Source organism: Bos indicus, chromosome 17 (genome assembly GCF_029378745.1).
Source record: "Bos indicus isolate NIAB-ARS_2022 breed Sahiwal x Tharparkar chromosome 17, NIAB-ARS_B.indTharparkar_mat_pri_1.0, whole genome shotgun sequence".
Lineage (NCBI taxonomy): Eukaryota > Metazoa > Chordata > Mammalia > Artiodactyla > Bovidae > Bos > Bos indicus.
The window spans coordinates 50,926,581-50,950,657 of NC_091776.1; the positions used below are offsets into that span (position 1 = coordinate 50,926,581).

At 45.6% G+C, this 24,077-nt stretch overlaps 1 protein-coding gene, 1 long non-coding RNA gene and 5 other non-coding genes across 7 annotated transcripts; 6 read left to right on the forward strand and 1 right to left on the reverse strand.

Annotated features, from left to right (window-relative positions):
- Positions 1-2,175: 2,175 nt before the first annotated feature.
- On the reverse strand, positions 2,176-2,247 carry TRNAA-UGC (transfer RNA alanine (anticodon UGC)). The gene has a single exon. It is a non-coding gene; the product is annotated as a tRNA-Ala (tRNA).
- Positions 2,248-2,506: 259 nt separating this feature from the next.
- TRNAD-GUC (transfer RNA aspartic acid (anticodon GUC)) lies at positions 2,507-2,578 on the forward strand. The gene has a single exon. It is a non-coding gene; the product is annotated as a tRNA-Asp (tRNA).
- A 1,584-nt stretch (positions 2,579-4,162) lies between these two features.
- Positions 4,163-5,221, forward strand: LOC139176850 (uncharacterized). Its single transcript, XR_011561328.1, has 2 exons — positions 4,163-4,511; positions 5,092-5,221. It is a non-coding gene; the product is annotated as an uncharacterized lncRNA (long non-coding RNA).
- TRNAF-GAA (transfer RNA phenylalanine (anticodon GAA)) lies at positions 4,902-4,974 on the forward strand. Its single transcript has one exon. It is a non-coding gene; the product is annotated as a tRNA-Phe (tRNA).
- A 260-nt stretch (positions 5,222-5,481) lies between the features above and the next one.
- On the forward strand, positions 5,482-5,553 carry TRNAD-GUC (transfer RNA aspartic acid (anticodon GUC)). Its single transcript has one exon. It is a non-coding gene; the product is annotated as a tRNA-Asp (tRNA).
- A 3,447-nt stretch (positions 5,554-9,000) lies between these two features.
- TRNAA-UGC (transfer RNA alanine (anticodon UGC)) lies at positions 9,001-9,072 on the forward strand. Its single transcript has one exon. It is a non-coding gene; the product is annotated as a tRNA-Ala (tRNA).
- A 6,635-nt stretch (positions 9,073-15,707) lies between these two features.
- UBC (ubiquitin C) lies at positions 15,708-19,603 on the forward strand. The gene is given in 4 exon segments (XM_019977488.2): positions 15,708-15,863; positions 16,788-18,752; positions 18,754-18,945; positions 18,947-19,603. Coding segments are annotated over 3 exon segments (2,757 nt in total). The 5' UTR covers positions 15,708-15,863; positions 16,788-16,790; the 3' UTR covers positions 19,550-19,603.
- Positions 19,604-24,077: the final 4,474 nt, after the last annotated feature.

Genomic DNA, 24,077 nt, shown 5'->3' on the forward strand with positions numbered 1-24,077 from the left:
ATTCTCATCTTTCCCATTCTGTTGTTTTCCTCTATTTCTTTGCATTGTTCACTTAGGAAGGCTTTCTTATCTCTCCTCGATATTCTTTAAAACTCTGCATTCAGATGGCTATATCTTTTCTTTTCTCCTTTGCCTTTCACTTCTCTTCTTTTCTCAGCTATTTGTAAGGCCCCGTCAGACAGCCAGTTTGCCTTTTTGCATTTCTATTTCTTGGGGATTGTTTTGATCACTGCGTCCTGTGCAATGTTATGAACCTCTGTCTATGGTTCTTCAGCCACTCTATCAGATCTAATCCCTTGAAACTATTTGTCAATTCCACTGTGACAAATAGTGGATGATTATTATATCTATTACTGTGGGCAAGGATCCTTAGAAGAAATGAAGTAGGCCTCATAATCAACAAAAGAGTTCAAAATGCAGTTTTTGGTGCAATCTCAAAAACAACAGAACTATCTCGGTTTGTTTTCAAAGCAAACCATTTAATATCACAGTAATCCACGTCTATGCTCCAACTACTAATGCTGAAGAAGCTGCAGTTGAATGGTTCTGTGAAGACCTACAGGATCTTATAGAACTAACACTAAAAAAAGATCCTCTTTTTTGGGGAATGGAATGCAAAAGTAGAAAGTCAAGCGATACCTGGAGTAACCAGCAAGTTTGGCCTTGGAATACAGAATGAAGCAAGACCAAGGCTAGCATAAGGTTTGCCAAGAGAACACACTGGTCAAGAAGAAATACCTTCTTCCAACAACACAAGAGATGACTCTACACATGGACATCACCAGATGGTCAATACCAAAATCAGATTGATTATATTCTTTGCAGCCAAAGATAGAGAAGTTCTATGCATAGTCACTCACTTCAGTCATGTCTGACTCTTTTTTTTTTTGTCTGACTCTTTGCAACCCTATGAATTGTAGCCCACCAGGCTCCTCTGTCCATGGGATTCTCCAGGCAAGAATACAGGAGTGGGTTGCCATGCCCTCCTCCAGGAGATCTTCCTGACCTGGGGACCCATCTCATGTCTGCCTGCTTCTCCTGCATTGCACACAGATGGATTCTTTACCCACAGGAGCCAAGAGAAGCTCTACAAAGTCAAGAAAAACAAGACCGGGATCTGACTGTGGCTCAGATCATGAACTCCTTATTGCAAAATTCAGACTTAAATTGAAGAAAGCAGGGAAAACCACTAGGCCATTCAGATATGACCTAAATCAAATCCCTTACAATTATACAGTGGAAGTGAACTCTCTCCTACTCTCATTCACTGAAGGCAAATTCCATCCCCCACTGCTCTCAACCTCAGGGCCTTTGCATCTGCTATGCCCTCTGTTTCTGCAGACAGTGTCCCGCCACACACTTTATCTATGGCAGCTCCCACATCCTCCCCCTTTTGTCTCCATGTCATCACTATTACTGTCTTAATAAGATTCACTGCTCCTTGCTTATTGCTAGCTTCCTAAACTAGAATACCAAGTCTGGGAGGGGTGTGAAATCTTGCATGCCATATCTCGGGATACAAGGGAGCACACAGTAGGTGCTCAATGTGTCCACTTTTCTTTGCACTAGGTGCTTAGGAGTCCTTGAATGAATGAATGGCCAGTTGCAAAACCCTCCTTAGAAAGTTAGTGTTTTCTAACTGCTTGATGACCCGAATCACTAGGAGTGTTAGTTTAAAATCGCAGGCTCCCTGCTGACCTAAATGGGAATCTTCAGGGGAGGGGACAGGGGCATCTGTGATTGAGACCAGGGGCATTTGACTAGTACTGCCCTCTCCAACGGAGAAGGCAATGGCACCCCACTCCAGTACTCTCGCCTGGAAAATCCCATAGACGGAGGAGCCTGGTAGGCTGCAGTCCATGGGGTCGCGAAGAGTCAGACATGACTGAGCGACTTCACTTTCACTTTTCACTTTAATGCATTGGAGAAGGAAATGGCAACCCACTCCAGTGTTCTTGCCTGGAGAATCCCAGGGACTGCGAAGCCTGATGGTCTGCCGTCTATGGTGTCGCACAGAGTCGGACACGACTGAAGCGACTTAGCAGCAGCAGCAGCAGCAGCCCTCTCCAATGAAGCCCACTTCTTAAGTCAGATGGTACGGAGAATTTAGGTCCCCTTTCCTGGTTTGCTGTGTGACTGATCCAGAGGAGGTGGCAAAAAAAGAGAAAGAAAATGTGGAGATGCCGGGGATTGAACCCGGGGCCTCATACATGCAAAGCATGCGCTCTACCACTGAGCTACATCCCCTTTCTTAGGATATTCTGTTCTTGGAATGAGGATATAGAAAATCGGATTTTCTCTTTTCCCAAACATTGCGCTCCTTCTGGACACTCAGAATTCAGTCCGTGAGTGCCTTTACCAATTCAAATAGGTCCACATCCCGGGGATCCCGCTAGCCAGGGACGCCCAGCACTGAGCAGGTGGAGATCGTAGCGCGGAGTAGATGTGGCAGCGGAAGAACGGTGTTTCTTTATGGGTCCGGCTGGAGAACACCGTATAAGTTGCATCCTCGTTAGTATAGTGGTGAGTATCCCCGCCTGTCACGCGGGAGACCGGGGTTCGATTCCCCGACGGGGAGGCCAACAAGACGTTTTAATTCACTACAATCTCCAAAAGGTCTCCTTATAACAGTGTACGACGTACAGGTAAATTAAACGAAAGCATGCTAATCGCATTTGTGACCAGTATGTGTAAATCTCGAAGGATGTCCGTGGCACCAAGAACATAGCGAAAAGGATTTGGTACTCAACCAGAGGTAGTACAAGCTCTCCTTTATGTAAGAATAAATATGCAGTGAGTGTATTCATATTTGTATGTTTAAGAAAATTTATTTTAACACATCATTATGACTATAGTTTAAAATGAAAATTGCTCAAAGAGCAGATTTCACATGCTATCATGACAAAAAAAGAAATGGTTATTGTGTCAGATAATGAAAAACTGTACTGTGGTTAATTTCAGACTATATAAATTTATCTGCAGAAGCGCTTAGTAGGTGTGCACTCATTTAGTCCTCACAGCAAGTCCGGTGGGGGTCAGTTTATGATATTAAACAGATCAAATGCAGGCACAGAGAAAGGGTTCAATAACTGGTCTGCTGCTGCTGCTGCTGCTGCTAAGTCACTTCAGTCGTGTCCGACTCTGTGCGACGCCATGGACTGCAGCCCACCAGGCTTCTCCGTCCATGGGATTCTCCAGGCAAGAACACTGGAGTGGGTTGCCATTTTCTTCTCCAATGCATGAAAGTGGAAAGTGAAAGTGAAGTCGCTCAGTCGTGTCTGACTCTTCGCGACCCCATGGACTGCAGCCTACCAGGCTCCTCCATCCATGGGATTTTCCGGGCAACAGTACTGGAGTGGGGTGCCATTGCTCACATAAATCACAATCTGGTCTAGACACTGGTTACTTCTGGGGAAACTGGGATAAGGTGGGAGTGACTCTGCCTTTCCAAAATTCTGTACTTCCGTGAATTTTTTCACTCTCCTTCACTTCCTTCCTTCCTTTCTTCCATACTGGATTTTTATCAAGTTGATACACTACTATGCTTTCGTGAAAAGCAGCAGGGTCTCCTGCCATATCCCCTCTCTCCTGAAGGAATTCTGGAGATGCTGCTTTGGTGTATTGTTTATTTTGAGTTGTCAGCATCTCACTGGTCTCCTTGCTGCCACTTGAGTCCCTCCTGCCCATTCTCCACAAGAAAGCCAAGGGAGACTTTAAGACATAAATAATATCACTCTCTCCCCAGAGGCCTTCCCACACAGAAGAAAGTACAAACCCTTTACCATGGCCTTCAAGGTGGGCAAGACCTGGCCTCTGTCCACCTCTTTCTTCTTGCCTCCTACCTTCTGCCCCCTCACCCTCTTTGCCTCTTCCATACCGGCTTCCTTTCCATTCCTACAAATAGCCAGACTCTTTCAGCCCCAGGGCCTTTGCATCAGCTGTTGCCTCTACCCCAGAGGCTTCCTCAGCGGGCTCTTCATTCTCCAAGTCTTCCCAGCATTCCCTTCCTCTTACTGCCCCCATAACCAGGTATTCCACCCCCACACTACCATTTATTTTGCTTCTTAGCATTCCTATCACAAGGAGCTATTTTGTTACCGTATTTGTGACTGGATCACATAGATATTAAGTGCTTCGCAAACACTTATTAAACGACTTCACATCATGAAGGACCTACCCACTTGCTCAATCTCTCCCAAACAGTACTCCCCACCCACCCATCTCCCAGAGGGCAGGGAAGCAGAGAGAGCCGAACCTGAATGCCGACCTGCTGATTTCTTGGTGTCTTGAAGCTGAGCAGGTGTCACGGGTGAGGTGGCTATGCTTAGAGTCTGGATTTGAGTCACTTACTGCCGCGAGGAAAGCCACAATCTGGCCCATAGGGCATCCCCACGCCGTGGCGTGGTCAGCATCCTTGCTGTGCCTTGGGCTGCTCCGGGAGCTGCACCCAAGGGGAGACCTTACTCTTTTGCTCAGAGAAGAGATCCTGAGAAAGCGGAACTCTGAGAAAGGTAAGATTCAACTAATATTTTTAGGCACCTATTAAGTGCCAGGCACTGTTGTCGGCCTTAAGCGATACAGCAGTGACCGAGGCTGATGACTTCTCTGCCCGTCGTGGATCTGTCATTCTAGCTGGGGAGGGGAGGCCACAGATGATGGACAAGGAAAACAGTACCTAGGCTAACAATAAACAATACAGGGCTGGGGTAGTGGTGGGAGGAGTGATCAGGGGAAGCTTCTCGGAGGCGACGACCTTGAAGGACGAGAGGGGTAGGTGCGGGGCAATCCTGAAATGCGAGCATTCCAGCTGATCCAGGTCCCCCAGCAGGGGATCTCCTGGTCGATGACGCGGGGCCCTTAGATCACGAGGAGGAAAGAAATGCAGCTTAATGCCACCAGTAGCCGAAATAGCTCAGTTGGGAGAGCGTTAGACTGAAGATCTAAAGGTCCCTGGTTCGATCCCGGGTTTCGGCAGCGGCGCTCGTTTTTTCTTTTTTCCCCCCCCCCCCTTTCCTCTTGTGTCGGAGAAACACAAGACGAAACGATTCTTTCGAATTAATAAAAGGATTTAATTTTCTTTGTTTAAAACAGCTTCGAGTACTATCAAAGGGAAGCCAGACGGTATGGGAACTTCCTCGCACTTCTCCGACTGGAAAAATCCAAGTCCAAGAATTACTTGACTCCATTTCTTTCGTTTCATAAACTACCTCTGTTAAACGTTTGTTGACGTCTGTTGGTTACTTTTTGCGGGTTATTTTTTGCTGCTTATTAATTTCTGTTCTCAGAACCCTCGCGACTAAATCATGAGCCGAGGAGGAAACGGACTCTTTAAGATAGAATTAAATGAAGTGGAACTTTGCCTTTTTGTATTTTGTAAGAAAAGATGAGATATTTAACCGTTTAGAACATGTCACTAATTAAGGAACGCTAAGGAACAGTATACCTTTAAGGGCTGAGCTGAAAAGCTCTTGGCAGAGCTAGTCCTCGTTAGTATAGTGGTGAGTATCCCCGCCTGTCACGCGGGAGACCGGGGTTCGATTCCCCGACGGGGAGGCAACTTATTTTCTATCGCCTATATCTTATTTTCATTTCTCTTTCAAGTGAATTCTTCAACTTTCATAAAAATTCCTTACTCTTCTCTAAAAAAATAAACCTGGCAAGCAAGCGAGATTTGGTCAGGCAGTTGTTTTATTAACTGCTTGGTCACAGTCACCCACGAGCGCCCTCACTTCTTCCCTTGGTTACAAGAAAAAGTTCTCACATTGAAGCGGAATTTTCCATTTCCGGCATGCCACAACGCGGCTATCAACTGTTTGGTTTATATAATGGTTTCCCCAAATAAAACTGTTTCCCTCTAAAACCAGAAGATGCTCTGCCGCTGCTAAGTCGCTTCAGTCGTGTCCGACTCTGTGCGACCCCACAGACAGCAGCCCACCAGGCTCCCCTGGTCCCTGGGATTCTCCAGGCAAGAACACTGGAGTGGGTTGCCATTTCCCTCTCCAATGCATGAAAGTGAAAAGTGAAAGTGAAGTCGCTCAGTCGTGTCCGACTCTTAGCGACCCCCTGGACTGCAGCCTACCAGGCTCCTCCGTCCATGGGATTTTCCAGGCAAGAGTACAGGAGTGGGGTGCCATTGCCTTCTCGGAGAAGATGCTCACTCTGCTGCAAATATTTCATCTTCTTAGGTCTTGCGCCAGCCCAGAGGTTGGCCTTCAGAAAATGTTAATGGATTTGAAACAGAGTGACTCTAAACCGAACTGTTTTCTCGTCTTAATTCACTTGCAGACTGAACTTTTTGAATATAGCCATCATTCTCCCCAGGCTCCTAGTCTTCATTCATTTATTTGTCTGTTCATTTTTTTTTCCCCCACACTAATTCTATGAATATCTACTGAGTAGTTGTCTGTCAGGCACTGTTCATGACACAGAAGTTAGAGCAGAAAGCAAGACAGAGGAGGCTCTGCTCTCATGAACCTACCAAGTCAGGGACACAGACGATAAACAAACAGTGTAAAAACAGGTTCTGAGACCGATATATACTATGAAGAAAAACAAAACAAAGTGAATGCAAAGGATTCATGGGTGCCTTTTTTATTAAAAACCTAAAAAAAATTATTTTTGGCCACCAGCACATCAGGTGGCATCTTATTGCCTCGACCAGAGATCGAACTCACCCGCCTGAAGTAGGAGGGTAAAATCTTAAGGACTGGACCGCCAGGGATGTCCCCTCAGATCCTTTCAGAGAGGTAGTCAGGAAGGCCTTTCTGAGGACCCTGACAGTGAGAAAAAGATGATCATGAGTGTATCTGCTTTCCATGCCAAGAGAATGGCAAGTGCAAACGCCCTGAGGTGCAGGAAGTCTGGTCTGCCTGAGGAACAGCAAAGACAGGTGTGTGGCTAGAGTTCTCCTAGAGAGGAGGAGGGGAGTAAGGGAGGGATACTGGCGGGGCAGGGGCCCCCAGATGCCAGATCACAGAGATACCAGATCACTGAGAGCCTTAAAGGCCGCAGTTAGGAGTATGGTTTTGATTCTAAGTTTTACACAGAGAGGAAACGTGATTGGACTTGTCTGGAGCAGAGCACTCAGGGACACCTACTGAACTGACTGCTGCTGCTGCTAAGTCGATTCAGTCGTGTCCGACTCTGTGCGACCCCACAGACGGCAGCCCGCCAGGCTCCCCCGTCCCTGGGATTCTCCAGGCAAGAATACTGGAGTGGGTTGCCATTTCCTTCTCCAATGCATGAAAGTGAAAAGTCAAAGTGAAGTCGCTCAGTCGTGTCCGACTCTTAGCAACCTCATGGACTGCAGCCTACCAGGCTCCTCTGTCCATGGGATTTTCCAGGCAAGAGTACTGGAGTGGGGTGCCACTGCCTTCTCCTACAACCCCTCAACTGGCTTCCGAGCCAGGTCCAGAATACCTCTGCCTAAGCCACCATCCTCTTCCTTTCTGCAGGTAAGGTCGCTCTTGTGGTTGTCCCCTTGAGCTACGGGAATAAGGTCAGACGATGGCTTTCTACAGAGCCCCATTCCACACCTCACCCCAGTGCCCTCATGTTCTTTCTCTGTTTCACCAAACAGCATCAGCAAAGCATCAGTCCACACATGGGGTGATTATGCAAAGCAATAGGCCTTTGCTGGAGTTCAAATAACAGCATTTTTAATAATGAGAACTGGCATTTTAGGGTACGGGTCTTGTACCAGGCACTGTTCTAAACCTTCTCTGTGTGAAGGAGACATGTCATTTGACATCCCTTATATGTGGAATATAAAAAGAAATGATACAAGTGAACTTACTCACAGAACAGAAAGAGATTCAAACTTAGAAAATGAACTCATGGTTGCCACAGGGAAGGGATAGTTAGGGAGTTTGGGAAGGTCATGCACACAGTATATATTTTAAATGGATAACAATCAAAAGCCTATTGTACAGCACATGGAGCTCTCTTCAATGTTATGTGCTGGCCTGGACGGGAGGGAGCTTTGGGGGAGAATGGGTACATGTACGGCGGCCTCCCTTCACTGTTCACCTGAAACTAACACAACATTGTCAATTGGCTATAACCCAATACAAATTGTTTCTGGAGTCAAAATAAAAATGAAAAAATAAAAATGAAAAAATAATTAAAAAGATCAACCTTCTCTGTGTAACTCATTCAATGGTCACAATCACTCTATGAAGTAGTTACTATTCAAATCTCCATTTCACAAAGGAGGCCCGGAGAGGTAAGGTAATGAAATCACAGCTGCTGGCTCCAGTGTCCTGGGTACCAGTTCATTTGGACTTTACTGTGAAGAGTTTCAGGTATCCACAGACTGGAAGAGAGATGATCAGTTGAGGATTGAGGTAGCAGGGTATTTTCAGGTGTGTTCTGCACATCATTGTAAGTGACTCTTTCTGCCAGGAAATCTCAAGTGCTGGTGGGAAAAGGTGAAGAAGCCTGTTTTCTGCATTCTCCTTGTCTCTCACCTAACCGGTGAATGGCAACTTGTTGACTTGAAGGACACTCCATTTTCATCGAAGTATAGTTAATTTACAGTGCTGTGTTAGTTTTAAGTGTATAGCAAAGTGATTCAGTCATATATATATATATATTCTTTTTCAGTTATACATAGATAAAAATATAAGTCACTGAAAGTTGGAATGATTGTAAAGAACAAGAAACCAGAGATTTCTGGGTGGGGGTACAGTGGGGGCAAGTCCTTATTCGTTGGAAAGAAACTCTATTTTCCTCTCCTTCTTTTCTGATTGTGAGGAGCAACATTCACAAATAGGCCTGTCTCCCTTTGGTTCTTGGTTCTGGTATCAGTTAGAATTTCGGCTGTAGAGCTATGAACCACAGGCCTAGTTCAGAAACATAAAAGTCAAGTCCGGATTTATTTCGGTTTGTTTTTGCTAAACTGGAAACCCATGTAAATATACAAACTTTTATTTGAAAAAAAAAAAAAATCTAAAGAATAGACTATAGCAGAGAATTTCAGAAACCATATCAAGGAGGGAGGGGGATGTAGCTCAGTGGTAGAGCGCATGCTTTGCATGTATGAGGCCCCGGGTTCGATCCCCGGCATCTCCACTACAGTGTCCTTTATTCTTCTTTGTGATTTCATTTTACTTCAATTTACGCAAGTGTTCACCATACAAACACCTCGGATGTGATTATAACACGTGGTATTACACTCAATCCTAAAGGATCAGCCCTGAATATTCATTTGAAGGACTGATGCTGAAACTCCAATACTTTGGCCACTTGATGTGAAAAATAGACTCATTAGAAAAGACCCTGATGCTGGGAATGACTGAAGGCAGGAGGATAAGGGGATGACAGAGGATGAGATGGTTGGATGGCATCACTGACTCAATGGACATGAGTTTGAGCAAACTGGGAGATGGTGAAGGACAGGGAAGCCTGGCGTCCCGCAGTCCATGCGGTCACAAAGAGTTGGACAGGACTGAGGGACTGAACTGATTACTCCCCCAGTCACTACCTGAAAATGAGATTTTTACAATAGATGTGACCTCCCCTTGCTTAACTCCCTAACACTCCCAAAGTAATTTTGTTAGAAGAGGCAAAAGGAAACAGTTACAAGAAACATGTCAAGGCAAAACCTAAGGTGATGACTGAAACCACGGCAAAAGTGAGAACAATCATTTAGGGAGTTTACCCCCTGCTTCCTGGCATTTGACTGCAGTTAGAGGCCTGGTGACTCATTCCAGGCCGTGAGACGGCAAGCTTGGAAGTCCTTCAAAGGTCTGAGCGACTGTGCTGGCCTTTGCCCTTTTTTCTGCTCTCAGTAACGACCATTTTTCAAAGGCAGCCACCCAAAAGGAAACCAGCAGTTCGAGGAGGTGGCATTTTGCTTCCCGCTTCCTCCCTAACAGGCCACAGATGAATGCATGAATGGCTCTGGTGCACAAACCTTTTCAACCTATATTTGTACACTGTACTTTATCATTAAAAATAAAAGCTATTTTATTAAAAGAAGGGATCCTGTTGCACTCTGTGGGGTTGGCGGTTCTTTGCAGTAATAACGAATTTGTCAGCCATCAAATCCTTTCTCTCATTTGATCTGACCTCATATTTTAAATCATAAGAACAGCTCAGCTTAGAGCTGGCGGGATCTGACTCTGCACAGCCCTCATGTTTTGAGATGAAACTGAAATTCATGAAATGACTCACCAGTTGGGGTGTGAAATACCGGTGACAGCTTCTCTTTGTAAGGAAATTCCATGAAGGTTATTTCTCCCTAAATGTCAACAAGGTTTTAAGAGATTAAAAAAAAAGTTGAGATTAAAGTTATCAGACCTCACACGAAATGAATCATATGCTTCTGTTTTATTGTGTATCTTATGATTAATATTTCTAATGGCACAATGATAAAGAAAAAAACACCATAAGGAAGAAAGAACAAGGCTTGTGCTGGGAAATGGAGCTTTCTAGAAAAGATGTCTTGAATCTTTGGGAAAAAAAAAATGTTTTCCAATCATTAGATCTGGTTTCACAATTTAAAAAAAATCAAAGCCCTTTTTCTGAGGTACCAAAAGTAGTCACATTCATGGGACTGCCCTTATGGTCCTCTGGGTAAGACTCCATCCTTCCACTGCAGGGGGCAGGGGTTTCATCCCTCACCAGGGAACTAACATCCCTGCATACACTCTGCCAGGAGTTAAAAACAAACAAAAAACCAGTCAGATTCATGGAGACAGAAGGAATGATGGTGGCCAAGGATTGGGCGTGAAGGATTAGCGTTAGTGTTTAATGAGTACAGAGTTTCAGTCTTGCAAGATGAAGAGTGGAGACAGATGGTGGTGATGGTTGCACGTGAACTGAAAATTGAAGGGTAGTAGAATATACCACCCGAAAATATGTTCCTTTGATATTATTTTGAGCCATTGGCACTTGAAAAACAGCAAAGCAAGGTTTTCACTGAACTCCCCTTATCTGCCCAAACACAGATCCTTCAAAAGGAACTCAGTGGTCCTAGATCCTCTTACCAAGAGTTTAACTAACCAGAGAAGATGGCTTTTGACATAGGAGAGACTAAAATGACACTGAACTTTGTCACAAACTATCATATCTCTATCTATTCTTCTGTTCTCCCAGTAAAAATCATTTACTCTCCCTTAAGAGACCTTTCTATATTAAGAGGATGTGCGTGTGTTAGTTGCTTTGGGACCCCATGGACTGTAGCCTCTCAGGCTCCTCTTGCATGGAATTCTCCAGGCAAGGATACTGGAATGGGTTGTCATTGCCTTCTCCAGGTGATCCTCCTGACCCAGGGATCAAACTCCGGTCTCCAGCACTGCTGGCATATTCTTTACCATCTGAGACACCTGGGAAGCCTGTTAAAATGGTATGTAAGCCTAAATTCTAAAGTCTCCTCTCTGAGTGACACATTTTCCCTCTGGAGTATCTCCCTAACATACACGAGGTGTGCATGTTAATAAACTATTGGTTTTTTGTCTGTAATATCTCTTGCTAAATCTTTCATTACAGGTGTTTTGGCTAAGAACTCAGAAGGGTAAAAGGAAAATAATTTTTCCTCCCCTGCAATATACTTAACACTACTGACTTGTACACTTAAAAGTGGTTAAGAGGATATATTCTGTGTGTATTTTGCCACAATCTAAAAACAACAAATTAAAACACAAAACAAAGCAAAGACCCAATAAGTTAACTAACTGCTTAACATTCCTATACTAGGCAAAATTGGGGACTGGAACTTCAGTATGATTTTCTCACTGGTGGGTTATGAAATGGGTTGTTTTGAAGCTGGGCAAGTTCGTGTTCTGCCCACACAATGCAAATGCACACATGTACGCAGGGAAAGGAACAGAGTCTCTAGGGCTTCTTTTTTTCCCCCAAGCAGTAGGTTTCCTTGACTTCCTTTTATAGTTATATAACTGATGACACTGCAAGGCAAAACTTTCCCGTTTAGCTCTCCGATTTCACCCTCTCTCTTGGGAGGAAAATGTTTGTTGGTTATTTTGTGGACATTCTCATGATGCTGAGTTAAGTCCCATACAGTGTTGTGACCTTCAAGGGGGACTGAATCTGTTGGGGGAAGGAGGAAAGGCAGGCAGTCCAATCTCCTGCAGCCCAACACCCAGGCCCTTTGTGAGCTCAGCTCATCACACGCTCGTGCCTGCCTGCCAATTCTGCCTTGTTGCTGGGCCTCTGTCACTCTTCCATTGGTGCCAGCTCTGAAGCAATCCTTTCTGGGGTGCTTGCAAAGGACGGATAAGTGGGTGGAAGAAACTGAAAATGGATCCAGTGACTCATCCTGCTTCTGGCATGTTCTAGCACATTGCTTTCTAGGTCAGGGGATTTTAGGAGCGTGACTTGGATTACTGAATCCAAGTGGGACATTTAAATCTTGGGAGCCCTTCTCAGCAAAAAGAAAAGCAGTTGTAACAACAACAATAATCCTCTGTAGATCAGGGTTTGTCAACACAGTGGATTACTGACATTGGGGGCCAAGTTAATTCTGTATCGTGGGGGAATGTTCACTGCAGATTGTTTAGCAGCATCCCTGGCCTTTCTCACTAGATATCAGTGGCACCCCTCAACCCCAACAGCATAGTGTGACCACCAAAAATGGCTCCTGGGAATTGCCTGGAAGTCCAGTGGTTAGAACTTGTGCTTTCACTGCTGTGGCCTGGTTTCAATCCCTGGTTGGAGAACTGAGATGCTATAAGCCTAGTGCTGGGACAAAAAAAAAAAAAGGTCTCTAGACATTGTCAAATGTCCACCCAGGGGCCAAATCTCCCGTGGTTGAAAACTACCGCTCTGGAGAAATAGCAGCCACCTGTCTTTGGAGAGGTCATTTTTCTCTCCCCTCCCTCTTACCTCAGGGCTAGACCTTGGGCAAATTTTTATTTCTATTTGCTTCAACCAAACCCACAATTAGACTTAAATTAGAGACTGCAAAGGTATTGGGCAGAGAACTCTTCTGATAGAGACAACATCCGTGTTTTCAGTTCATAAGAATATAGTTTTCTCTTTGGAGATAACCCCTGGCCTATTCCCGCCTCCCCTCCCCTCCCCCTCCTTTGAGCCTCTCTTCTCTCTCCTCTTTATCCTTCTTTCCTCCCATGTCTCTGAAATCAGGCCTGTTTTTCTCTGTACCTTTTGGATTCTAAAAAAAATTTGTGACTCAGGCTTTAAACAGCATGAATCACAAGGCTTGCAGCAAAGGAACAGCCCAAAGCAAACAGGGTGTGGTTTGAAGCCAGGCCTGGTCATCTGAGAAAGAACCTCACCTTTTTGTTCTTCTGTAAATTTCTTTCTGAAATTTAGGGAGCCTGGCGGGGAGGGAACAAAAACAAAAACTTAGAGCCTCAATGTTTTGTTCCTTTAAATCCCCTTTCCAAAAATTTAGAAATAACTTTCACAGAAATCTGTATTAGAAGTCGTTGTGAAACCACAGAAATGTGGTTTGCAGGGAGAAGGGGCTCCAAGGAGCTCCAGTTCTGTAAGTTTCAGTACAGAAAAAAATTTGGTGAGAGGCAAAGTGATAAATAAAAAGTGATTTATTAGACTAAGATGATTGTAAGGCTTACAAGTGGCTGGGTGAGAGGTGCTGCACGCCAGGTACTTAGTGGGCTACAGTTTTATAATCAAAAGAAAATTGGGGAGGGGGAGAAAACCATCTTCCTCATTCTCACGTAGACATAAAGCTTCCATCATCAGTTCCTCCTCCACATCGGGCAGTGTAGTTTTCTTATCCCTAAGTGGTCGAGTCAGGATGGTCATGGCATGACAGAGATGAGCAAAAAAAGGTGGTAACATATACTAAAAATGGTAAAACACATCAGGTTTCAGTATAATGTCACCCTTTCTTTATATTTTTTAGTGTGCCCAGAGGAGCATGTCCTAGGAATCAATGTTATTGAGCTCAGTGGGCAGGATGTCGGTCTCATTCTACCATTGTTTCATTGGTTTGGGGGCCTGCCTGATGCTTCTGTTGCATGGTTTTATTGCTGAGAAAGCCTGCTTGCTTTCATGGTTAAGTATAGCTGCTTTCTTGAGTGAAAGACCCCTTAATTTATAAGGATCTCCCTTACTCTTTTCTCTTATAACCCCTTAGGGGATTAACTATTTAATCACCAACTTTGTCTCTTAGTCCCTAGGGTCTACTAACATGAAAAATGACATTTTAAATTTTAACTTCCCAGTAATAAACTCATCCTGAAAAATGTTAAAAATTGACAGAGGCTGTTAAGAAAACTGCTTGGATCTTTTTCGTAACTACATATATATGGGTTACCAAAGAAAATATATACCAGTTTTGTTTTTATTCACATTTTATGTATAATCTTTAAATTATGTAATACAGGAATGCAGTCTTTTCCTAATGGCAGAATATTTCTTAGTTGGTTGCCTCTTTTTCTATATACATATATTTTTGAAGGCGTTAGTGGTAAAAACTTAAAAACACTCTCTCTCATTTATAGAAATAGGAAATATTCTAGAAGAGTCCAGAAAGAACAGTAGCTGGGGAATTGCAGACAGGAGGAAGATTTTTCACTGTAAATTTCATGTAAACATGTTAAAAGTGTTTTAAGGTTTCATCATATTCATATGGTTTAAATACGTTTAAAAATCTGCTACAGAAATGACATAGAAATCAACCACAAAATACATTGTCATAAAAAATAAAAAAGACTAACTGGTAATCCTTTTACCCAAATGAAATTTGACTATAGAATTAAGTTTTATGTTTGGGATATTAATTTCACCCCCAGGAATAAACAGGACTTAGATTCAATTAATATCTTTTTAAAGTCTTGGGCTTAAACAGGTTTGATTTTTGATTTCTGAGCTCAAATAAATATCAACAGAATTCAAATCCTGACGCCTCCCTGTTTACAAATGAAGCACAAACCAGGAAGCCTAAAGAGCAATCTGGAAAGTTCTATCAGCTTCCAGGTCCAGCTCAAAGAGTTTTACACAGCTGTGTGCAATTTGTGCTTTTCTTTTCAAAATTCAATGTACACCCGCCATAGGGATTTCTCCCTTGGAAACTTATTTTTTATTCCTGTTCGGAGGAATTCCTGAGGGTTCTGACGACCTGTCTGAGGCGAGCTTTAGACCGTAGCCCTGATATTTGCCGAGTCATTCACCTTGTCCCGGTGCCCGCCCGGTGGGGGACGGGCTCGGCCGCCATAAATTGGGGGCTGGACCCCCAGGGAGGCCTCGCGACGGGCTGAAGATAAGGGGGTTAGGGAAATACTGTCGTTGTCTAAAGTAGATCCAGAATAAAGACCCCTCTTTATTCGCGAGGTGGGGGGAGGGGCAGGGAGGCGTCCGCGCCTGGGGACCCGGACCCTGGCTTGGCGTGAGGCGCTTGACGGGACCACTGTCCGCCTAGGGCGGGTCTCGCGAACGGCGGGACCCGTCCGGGCTGAGAGGAGGGGGTAACGGGTCCGGTTGGCTGGACAGCCCATTCCGGACGCCCAGATAAATCCGTGCCGGGTTTTCGCGCCTGCCGCTCCCCGCCTCCTTCCGGGCAAGTCGAGGTCCGGCTGCTTCCGATGTCTTCTGTTCAACGAACGCGCTGATCCCTCCGCTCGGCCGCTCAGGACGGCCGCCCGCTCCCTAGCAGAATCGGTCCCAAAGCCCCAGTCTTCATAAGAGAGCGTCTTAAGAGGAGAATGAGTCGATTCTTGGGGACTGCTTTTCTCTTTAGAGGGTGGGAGGCCTGCGAAAAGTAGTCCCTTCCTGGCTTTTTGCGGAAGAATCCATCGGGGTGGGGTTACCCATGACTATATAAGGAAGCCCCGGGTGTGGCGCAGGCAGTTGCGTCCGGACCGGGAGTTCAGTCTTCGTTCTTCTGTGTTCGCTGCTGACACCACCACTAATTGGTGAGGAGGGGTCCCGGGGGTCTTGCGGCCGCGCAGCCGCTGGGGACGCGGGTGGTTCACCGGCCTACTGCGGGCCGAGGGGCATTCGGGGCCTACAATTCCCCCGGGCGCGCGAGCAACAGGGTGGCCCTGAGGGGTAGGAACGCGGCAAAATGGCGGCCGTCCCTGATCCCTCATGGGAGAAGGCAGGCTCTGAAGGTGGTTCTGAGGTGGGACGCGAGGATGGGGGGTAGGGAGGGGACTGCGAGTGTCAAGTGAACGCGAGAGGCCCGTAATCTCTCCATGGCGGCGGGATTCAGCTTTCTGGGGGACGAGGGTTGAGTGACGTGTGAGGGAGTCGAATATTAGGTCACGGTTTGACAGGTGCGACTACTCGATTTCCCGTCGCAGTGGTGGTGGTGGTGTTCAGTCGCTCAGTCGTGTCTTACTTTGCAAGCCTATGGGCTACAGCACGACAAGCTTTCTTGTCTTTCGGGGGCTACTTACTGCAGACGCCACTGAGCCGTCCTACGCCCGCGATGGGGGAGGGGACGCGCTGGCCACCGCAGTTAGGAGACATCAGCCCTTCTGTGGGCTCATAATCTAGGGTGGGGCCATCTCCCGGCGTGTATGTGGGGAGGTGTTTACTCGTCTTGGGACACAGGGTTTGGGCCTGGGGTGGACGCTGCAGTGTTGACAAAGGACAGACATCCAGTGAGGGGGGGAGGATAAGTGAGGCCCATTAATTGATTTGGGTCAGGCTTCTCTGCTTCTCTCTCTTAAGTACCTGAAACTGTTTTTGAGCTTTTTAAGCTTGTGAGTTTTTGGGCAAGTTAGTTGTTTGGCTGGTACGTAGTGAAGTTTTTAACATTAGGCGTTGGTTGAGCCGTGAATTAACTGCTAAATGGTGGGGCTCTTTTTTGTGTTACTTTTTTGTTCCAACAGACAATGCAGATCTTTGTGAAGACCCTCACTGGTAAAACCATCACTCTGGAGGTGGAGCCCAGTGACACCATCGAGAACGTCAAGGGGAAGATACAAGAAAAAGAAGGCATCCCCCCAGACCAGCAGAGGCTGATCTTTGCCGGGAAACAGCTGGAAGATGGCCGCACCCTGTCTGACTACAACATCCAGAAGGAGTCCACTCTGCACCTGGTCCTCCGCCTCAGAGGTGGGATGCAGATCTTCGTGAAGACCTTGACCGGCAAGACCATCACCCTGGAGGTGGAGCCCAGTGACACCATCGAGAACGTCAAGGCCAAGATCCAAGACAAAGAGGGCATCCCCCCAGACCAGCAGAGGCTGATCTTTGCCGGGAAACAGCTGGAAGATGGGCGCACCCTGTCTGACTACAACATCCAGAAAGAGTCCACTCTGCACCTGGTCCTCCGCCTCAGAGGTGGGATGCAGATCTTCGTGAAGACCTTGACCGGCAAGACCATCACCCTGGAGGTGGAGCCCAGTGACACCATCGAGAACGTCAAGGCCAAGATCCAAGACAAAGAGGGCATCCCCCCAGACCAGCAGAGGCTGATCTTTGCCGGGAAACAGCTGGAAGATGGCCGCACCCTGTCTGACTACAACATCCAGAAAGAGTCCACTCTGCACCTGGTCCTCCGCCTCAGAGGTGGGATGCAGATCTTCGTGAAGACCTTGACCGGCAAGACCATCACTCTGGAGGTGGAGCCCAGTGACACCATCGAGAACGTCAAGGCCAAGATCCAAGACAAAGAGGGCATCCCCCCAGACCAGCAGAGGCTGATCTTTGCCGGGAAACAGCTGGAAGATGGCCGCACCCTGTCTGACTACAACATCCAGAAAGAGTCCACTCTGCACCTGGTCCTCCGCCTCAGAGGTGGGATGCAGATCTTCGTGAAGACCTTGACCGGCAAGACCATCACCCTGGAGGTGGAGCCCAGTGACACCATCGAGAACGTCAAGGCCAAGATCCAAGACAAAGAAGGCATCCCCCCAGACCAGCAGAGGCTGATCTTTGCCGGGAAACAGCTGGAAGATGGGCGCACCCTGTCTGACTACAACATCCAGAAGGAGTCCACTCTGCACCTGGTCCTCCGCCTCAGAGGTGGGATGCAGATCTTCGTGAAGACCTTGACCGGCAAGACCATCACCCTGGAGGTGGAGCCCAGTGACACCATCGAGAACGTCAAGGCCAAGATCCAAGACAAAGAGGGCATCCCCCCAGACCAGCAGAGGCTGATCTTTGCCGGGAAACAGCTGGAAGATGGGCGCACCCTGTCTGACTACAACATCCAGAAAGAGTCCACTCTGCACCTGGTCCTCCGCCTCAGAGGTGGGATGCAGATCTTCGTGAAGACCTTGACCGGCAAGACCATCACCCTGGAGGTGGAGCCCAGTGACACCATCGAGAACGTCAAGGCCAAGATCCAAGACAAAGAGGGCATCCCCCCAGACCAGCAGAGGCTGATCTTTGCCGGAAAACAGCTGGAAGATGGCCGCACCCTGTCTGACTACAACATCCAGAAAGAGTCCACTCTGCACCTGGTCCTCCGCCTCAGAGGTGGGATGCAGATCTTCGTGAAGACCTTGACCGGCAAGACCATCACCCTGGAGGTGGAGCCCAGTGACACCATCGAGAACGTCAAGGCCAAGATCCAAGACAAAGAGGGCATCCCCCCAGACCAGCAGAGGCTGATCTTTGCCGGGAAACAGCTGGAAGATGGCCGCACCCTGTCTGACTACAACATCCAGAAGGAGTCCACTCTGCACCTGGTCCTCCGCCTCAGAGGTGGGATGCAGATCTTCGTGAAGACCTTGACCGGCAAGACCATCACCCTGGAGGTGGAGCCCAGTGACACCATCGAGAACGTCAAGGCCAAGATCCAAGACAAAGAGGGCATCCCCCCAGACCAGCAGAGGCTGATCTTTGCCTGGGAAACAGCTGGAAGATGGCCGCACCCTGTCTGACTACAACATCCAGAAGGAGTCCACTCTGCACCTGGTCCTCCGCCTCAGAGGTGGGATGCAGATCTTCGTGAAGACCTTGACCGGCAAGACCATCACCCTGGAGGTGGAGCCCAGTGACACCATCGAGAACGTCAAGGCCAAGATCCAAGACAAAGAAGGGCATCCCCCCAGACCAGCAGAGGCTGATCTTTGCCGGGAAACAGCTGGAAGATGGCCGCACCCTGTCTGACTACAACATCCAGAAGGAGTCCACTCTGCACCTGGTCCTCCGCCTCAGAGGTGGGATGCAGATCTTCGTGAAGACCTTGACCGGCAAGACCATCACCCTGGAGGTGGAGCCCAGTGACACCATCGAGAACGTCAAGGCCAAGATCCAAGACAAAGAGGGCATCCCCCCAGACCAGCAGAGGCTGATCTTTGCTGGGAAACAGCTGGAAGATGGGCGCACCCTGTCTGACTACAACATCCAGAAGGAGTCCACTCTGCACCTGGTCCTCCGCCTCAGAGGTGGGATGCAGATCTTCGTGAAGACCTTGACCGGCAAGACCATCACCCTGGAGGTGGAGCCCAGTGACACCATCGAGAACGTCAAGGCCAAGATCCAAGACAAAGAGGGCATCCCCCCAGACCAGCAGAGGCTGATCTTTGCCGGGAAACAGCTGGAAGATGGCCGCACCCTGTCTGACTACAACATCCAGAAAGAGTCCACTCTGCACTTGGTCCTGCGCTTAAGGGGAGGTGTTTTAAGTTCTCCCTTTTAAGCTTTCGATAAGTTACATTGCACTTTTCTTTCAATAAAGTTGTTGCATTCCAAATAGTGTAATTTATTTATTTAGTTAGGGGTGGGTTAGAGTTCAAGGTTTTTGTTCTACCAGATGTTTTAGTAGTAATCTGGAGGTAAGAAATGTCAAGAAAACATGGCCTTAATTAGAACTGTAGTGGGTGAGTATAAATAAAAAATTTGGAGGTTGTAGTTAGAATTCTCCATATGTACACTCATATGTAGATCTACTTATAAGCTACTGATTTTTAAAAGCACACGTTTGGGAGTTGTGCTTAAGAGTGGGAAAGTTTCTGGAATACCAGCAGGGAGGTGGTATTAAAAAGAGGGTGGGGGAAAACAAAAAAAAGAGGGTGGGAATGGTGGAAGAGAGCCTGCAGAAAAATCACCTTTAGTACATAGTTGCAAGTTCACCTTGAGGTGCCTAGAAAATCGTTTGACCAGATTTTTGAAAAAGATGTGGCATAATCTCATTAGACTTCATGCTAGAAAGTTTGGGATTTAGTAATTAAAGCTATTGTCATTTTTGCTGTGTCAAGATTCCTTACTTTTATATGACTATATAAAGAATTTATATACAGCTTAATTGTGCTGGATAAAGCAGTTGGCTCTTGGTGTTCTATAGTAGTGACATTTATTACCAAATAGGTGCTCTTGGTATACTTTTTAAGTCATAACGAGAGCCAAAGGTTTTTGAAAGTTGGAAGGAGTTTAAGAGGTTGTTTACTCCAAAGAACAAATTTACTCCAATTTCTCCTTTCCACTCTCCCATATTTAGGGTATGCACATGTAGAATCTGTGTAGAGAAAAATTTGTGTTACTGAGATAGCTAAGTAAGGCCTAGGTATGGGGGACAAGAAATGCCATTTGGTAAATTTGTAAATTAGGCAAATTCATTACTTAAAGTTTTTCATTTGTCAAGTATGCCTGTATATTTCATTGGATTTCCATGACTCACCCATACAAATGAATACATAGGTCAAGAAGCAATATGACAAGAGTATGTGGAACTTCACACATCCAGTCAACTATGTGAATCTGGTCAATGTGAATAGACCTGTAACCACATCTAGTCACTATGTGAATAGGTTTTGTATAGTTGTGTTACTCATTGAAAATGAGTGGTCATAACTAGGGGGGAAACTTCAACAGCATCTTGAAAATGGCCATTCTGTGGGATAGGTTTTGCACAATTCCTCCATCAGTGTTATCAAATGATGAGTTCTTTGTCTTCAAGTATGAGTGTGTCAATGGCTAGTTAGCACTCGAGAAGGTGGGGCTGGGTCATTTCACCAGGACACGTGCACTGCAGTTGGAAGGGTCTTGGCTCTGAAGCAATTGTGGGTATTGCAGGGTGGGGATGCTTACTGGAGAGATGGAAGAACACAGTGGCTCCTTCCTGTCAAGTTTAATGAAGGAAATTGTTAATCACAAATGTAAATACTTGAAAAGTTTTGAAAAACAAGTACAGGTTAGTGCAAACATTAAAATGGATGTAGAAATTGAAAGTTCCATATAAGCTTATTCAGGGGGGTGGGGGGTGGGGGTGGAAATTAGTATATTTGCCTCTTACTGTTTATAGTTAAAATGTTTACGCATGTGTTTTACAAAGTCAAAGGTAGCCCATGTAAGTCCCAAAGTGTGTGTGTGTGCTCAGTTGTGTTGGACTCTGCAAACCCATGGACTGAAGCCTGCCAGTCTCTTGCCATGCAACTTTCCAGGCAAGAACACTGGTGTGGGTTGTCGTTCTTACTCCAGGGGATCCATGTCTCCTGTGTTGGCAGTCGGATTCTTGACTAGTTAACTACATCTTACCAGTTAATGACATTTTTTTTGGACCACTCCAGCATGTGGCAATCTTAGTTCCTCAACTAGGGGTTGAACCTGTGCCCCCTGAAGTGGAAGCAGAGAATCGTAACCATTGGACTGTCAGGGAAGTCTGCTAGGGATAACTAAAATTAGTTTGGTGGTATTTTGGACTCCTGTGTAGTAAATACATATATGCATATATATGTATACATACATACAAATAAAGTAGGACAATTCACATGGTGTTTCTCAGCTATTTTTTTAACTAGGCAATTGTGGATATCTTTCTGTGACAGCATATCAATATTGCTGTCATTCTATTTAATATTCTAGTATTCAATTGTATAGATGCCCTATGATTTACTTAACCTGCTCACCAACATTGTTTCTAGGTTTTTGCTGTTAAGATCCTGGTGAAGTACATCCTTATACATGTATTTTTCACATGCTAATACTTGGATAGTATAAAATCAAGATTTCTATTTAATGAAGTTCTTGGTGATAATTTAAAAATCAGTCAAAACAGTTTTATAAATACCATTATCATATTTTCCTACTTTTTTGAGTAATTTTTGCATGTGTTATATAAACAGTATATAGTGCAAGCTCTTCCACTTTTTTCTCCCAGTCCTTCACCTGCCCTAGTATATATATATACTTTCAGAGTTTCCCCATGCATGTACAACAAGCAACTACTAATTTCTCTTTATACACAGGGAAATGTGTATAATTGTGTGTATATATATATGTGTATATATATATATACAGTTTATACACAAAAGGTATAAACTGGTTTACAGTCTCTTGCACCATGCTTTTTCACTTTATATCTTTTATAGTTTGATAGAGCTCTTACACCCTTTCATTCTGTATAAAGGAAAAATACACTTTTCATGTGATTTTCTCAAAGACCACGAGAGCAACACAATCCCTAGTGAATATTTACAGGACTCTCCAACAAATATAAGCTTGTTGGGAACAATAATGATAAGGTGATGAATGAGAAGCATTTCTAATATCAAGGGATCTAGTCTCTAGTTAGAGAACAGAAATGTTAGACTTGTTCAGTTTCTGAAAGTTGGATGATTGCTAAATCCAAAAGTACCCCAAAGTGAGGTTTCACACATGAGTTAATACTATGTAAAACCTAGGTAGCATGTTGAAAAGCAAAGACATTACTTTGCCAACAAAGGTTGTCTAGTCAAGGCTATGGTTTTTCCTGTGGTCATGTATGAATGTGAGAGTTGGACTGTGAAGAAAGCTGAGCACCAAAGAATTGATGCTTTTGGACTGTGGTGTTGAGGAAGATTCCTGAGAGCTTGGATTGCAAGGAGATAAGCCCTGGGTGTTCATTGGAAGGAATGATGCTAAAGCTGAAACTCCAGTACTTTGGCCACCTCGTGTGAAGAGTTGACTCATTGGAAAAAACTCTGATGCTGGGAGGGATTGGGGGCAGGAGGAGAAGGGGACGACAGAGGATGAGATGGCTGGATGGCATCACTGACTCGATGGACGTGAGTTTGAGTGAACTCCGGGAGTTGGTGATGGACAAGGAGGCCTGGCGTGCTGCGATTCATGGGGTCACAAAGAGTCGGACACGACTGAGCGACTGAACTGAACTGAACTGAACTGAAGGATTCAGTTACATAGATGTGATCATGTGAATGTTGAATAAACCAGAAGAAAAATGAGTGGCTCATATTTTTTAATATTCTTTTTTTTGTCTGAAAGCACAACAAAATCCTGGTCGCATTATTATAAATATGGTTCTCACAGGGGTATGTGTATTGATTGGTAAGCGCTTTTTAAAGTGATATCATCCTTAGTGTGTAGCGCCTACCTGCCGGAAGAGGGAGCTACGGGGACAGATTTTTGGTTTAGTCATGTAGCTTGCAACGCCCTCAAGCGGTTGTGGTTGGCCAGGCAGTTTGTGCTTTTAATACTTCTGTATTTCTCAGAAGGTTGCTTACTCATCAGTAAAAGTTAACTTACTGTTCTTCCATTTCCTTTTACTTTATCCTTTTTCTGCCAGTCCTGAAGCCATCTCTTTCGATTTCAGCTGGAATGATTCCACAGCATCTAATGTAGCTGTTATTCAACATAGACTCCGTTTCTTACAGCATCTCATCAGGTCTGACCCCTTAAAATACTCTTCTGCCTGCTTCTCTTAACTGCTGGTCACTTTCTTTTTTTTCCATATGCTCTCTGACATTTTCCACTTGGTTCCATTCTAGCTGTTCCCTTTTCCTAATATACCACCATTACCCTATCTCTGACTTAAAATCTTTATCCTTGGCTGTGGTGAGGAAAGAGCTGGGTTCCTGGGACAGCACAGAGAGATTAAGTAGCTTCTCAGAGAAGCCACATATAGGATGGCAAGAGGTCACTGGCAGAATTTCCTGGGGCAGGAGGCTGGCAGAGAAACAAGTGACTATCAGCACAGACTTGTGGAAAGTATAAGTATTCCTCAGAAACCCCCAAAAATACCAGGAAAGGGGAACTGGTAAGTGGACTTCCTAGAGGGTAATATACAATGCAGAACAGACTTGTCATACAGGCTTTAAAGGAAATGCTGATCCCTCCACACTGGTTTACACACTCCCTGCCCTCTCCTCCTCATTGGGAGGGACTGGATGGATGGAAAGAAGAGATTAAGGCTTTGGCTGGAACAAGAAGACACGGAAGAGGTACTAGCTGAA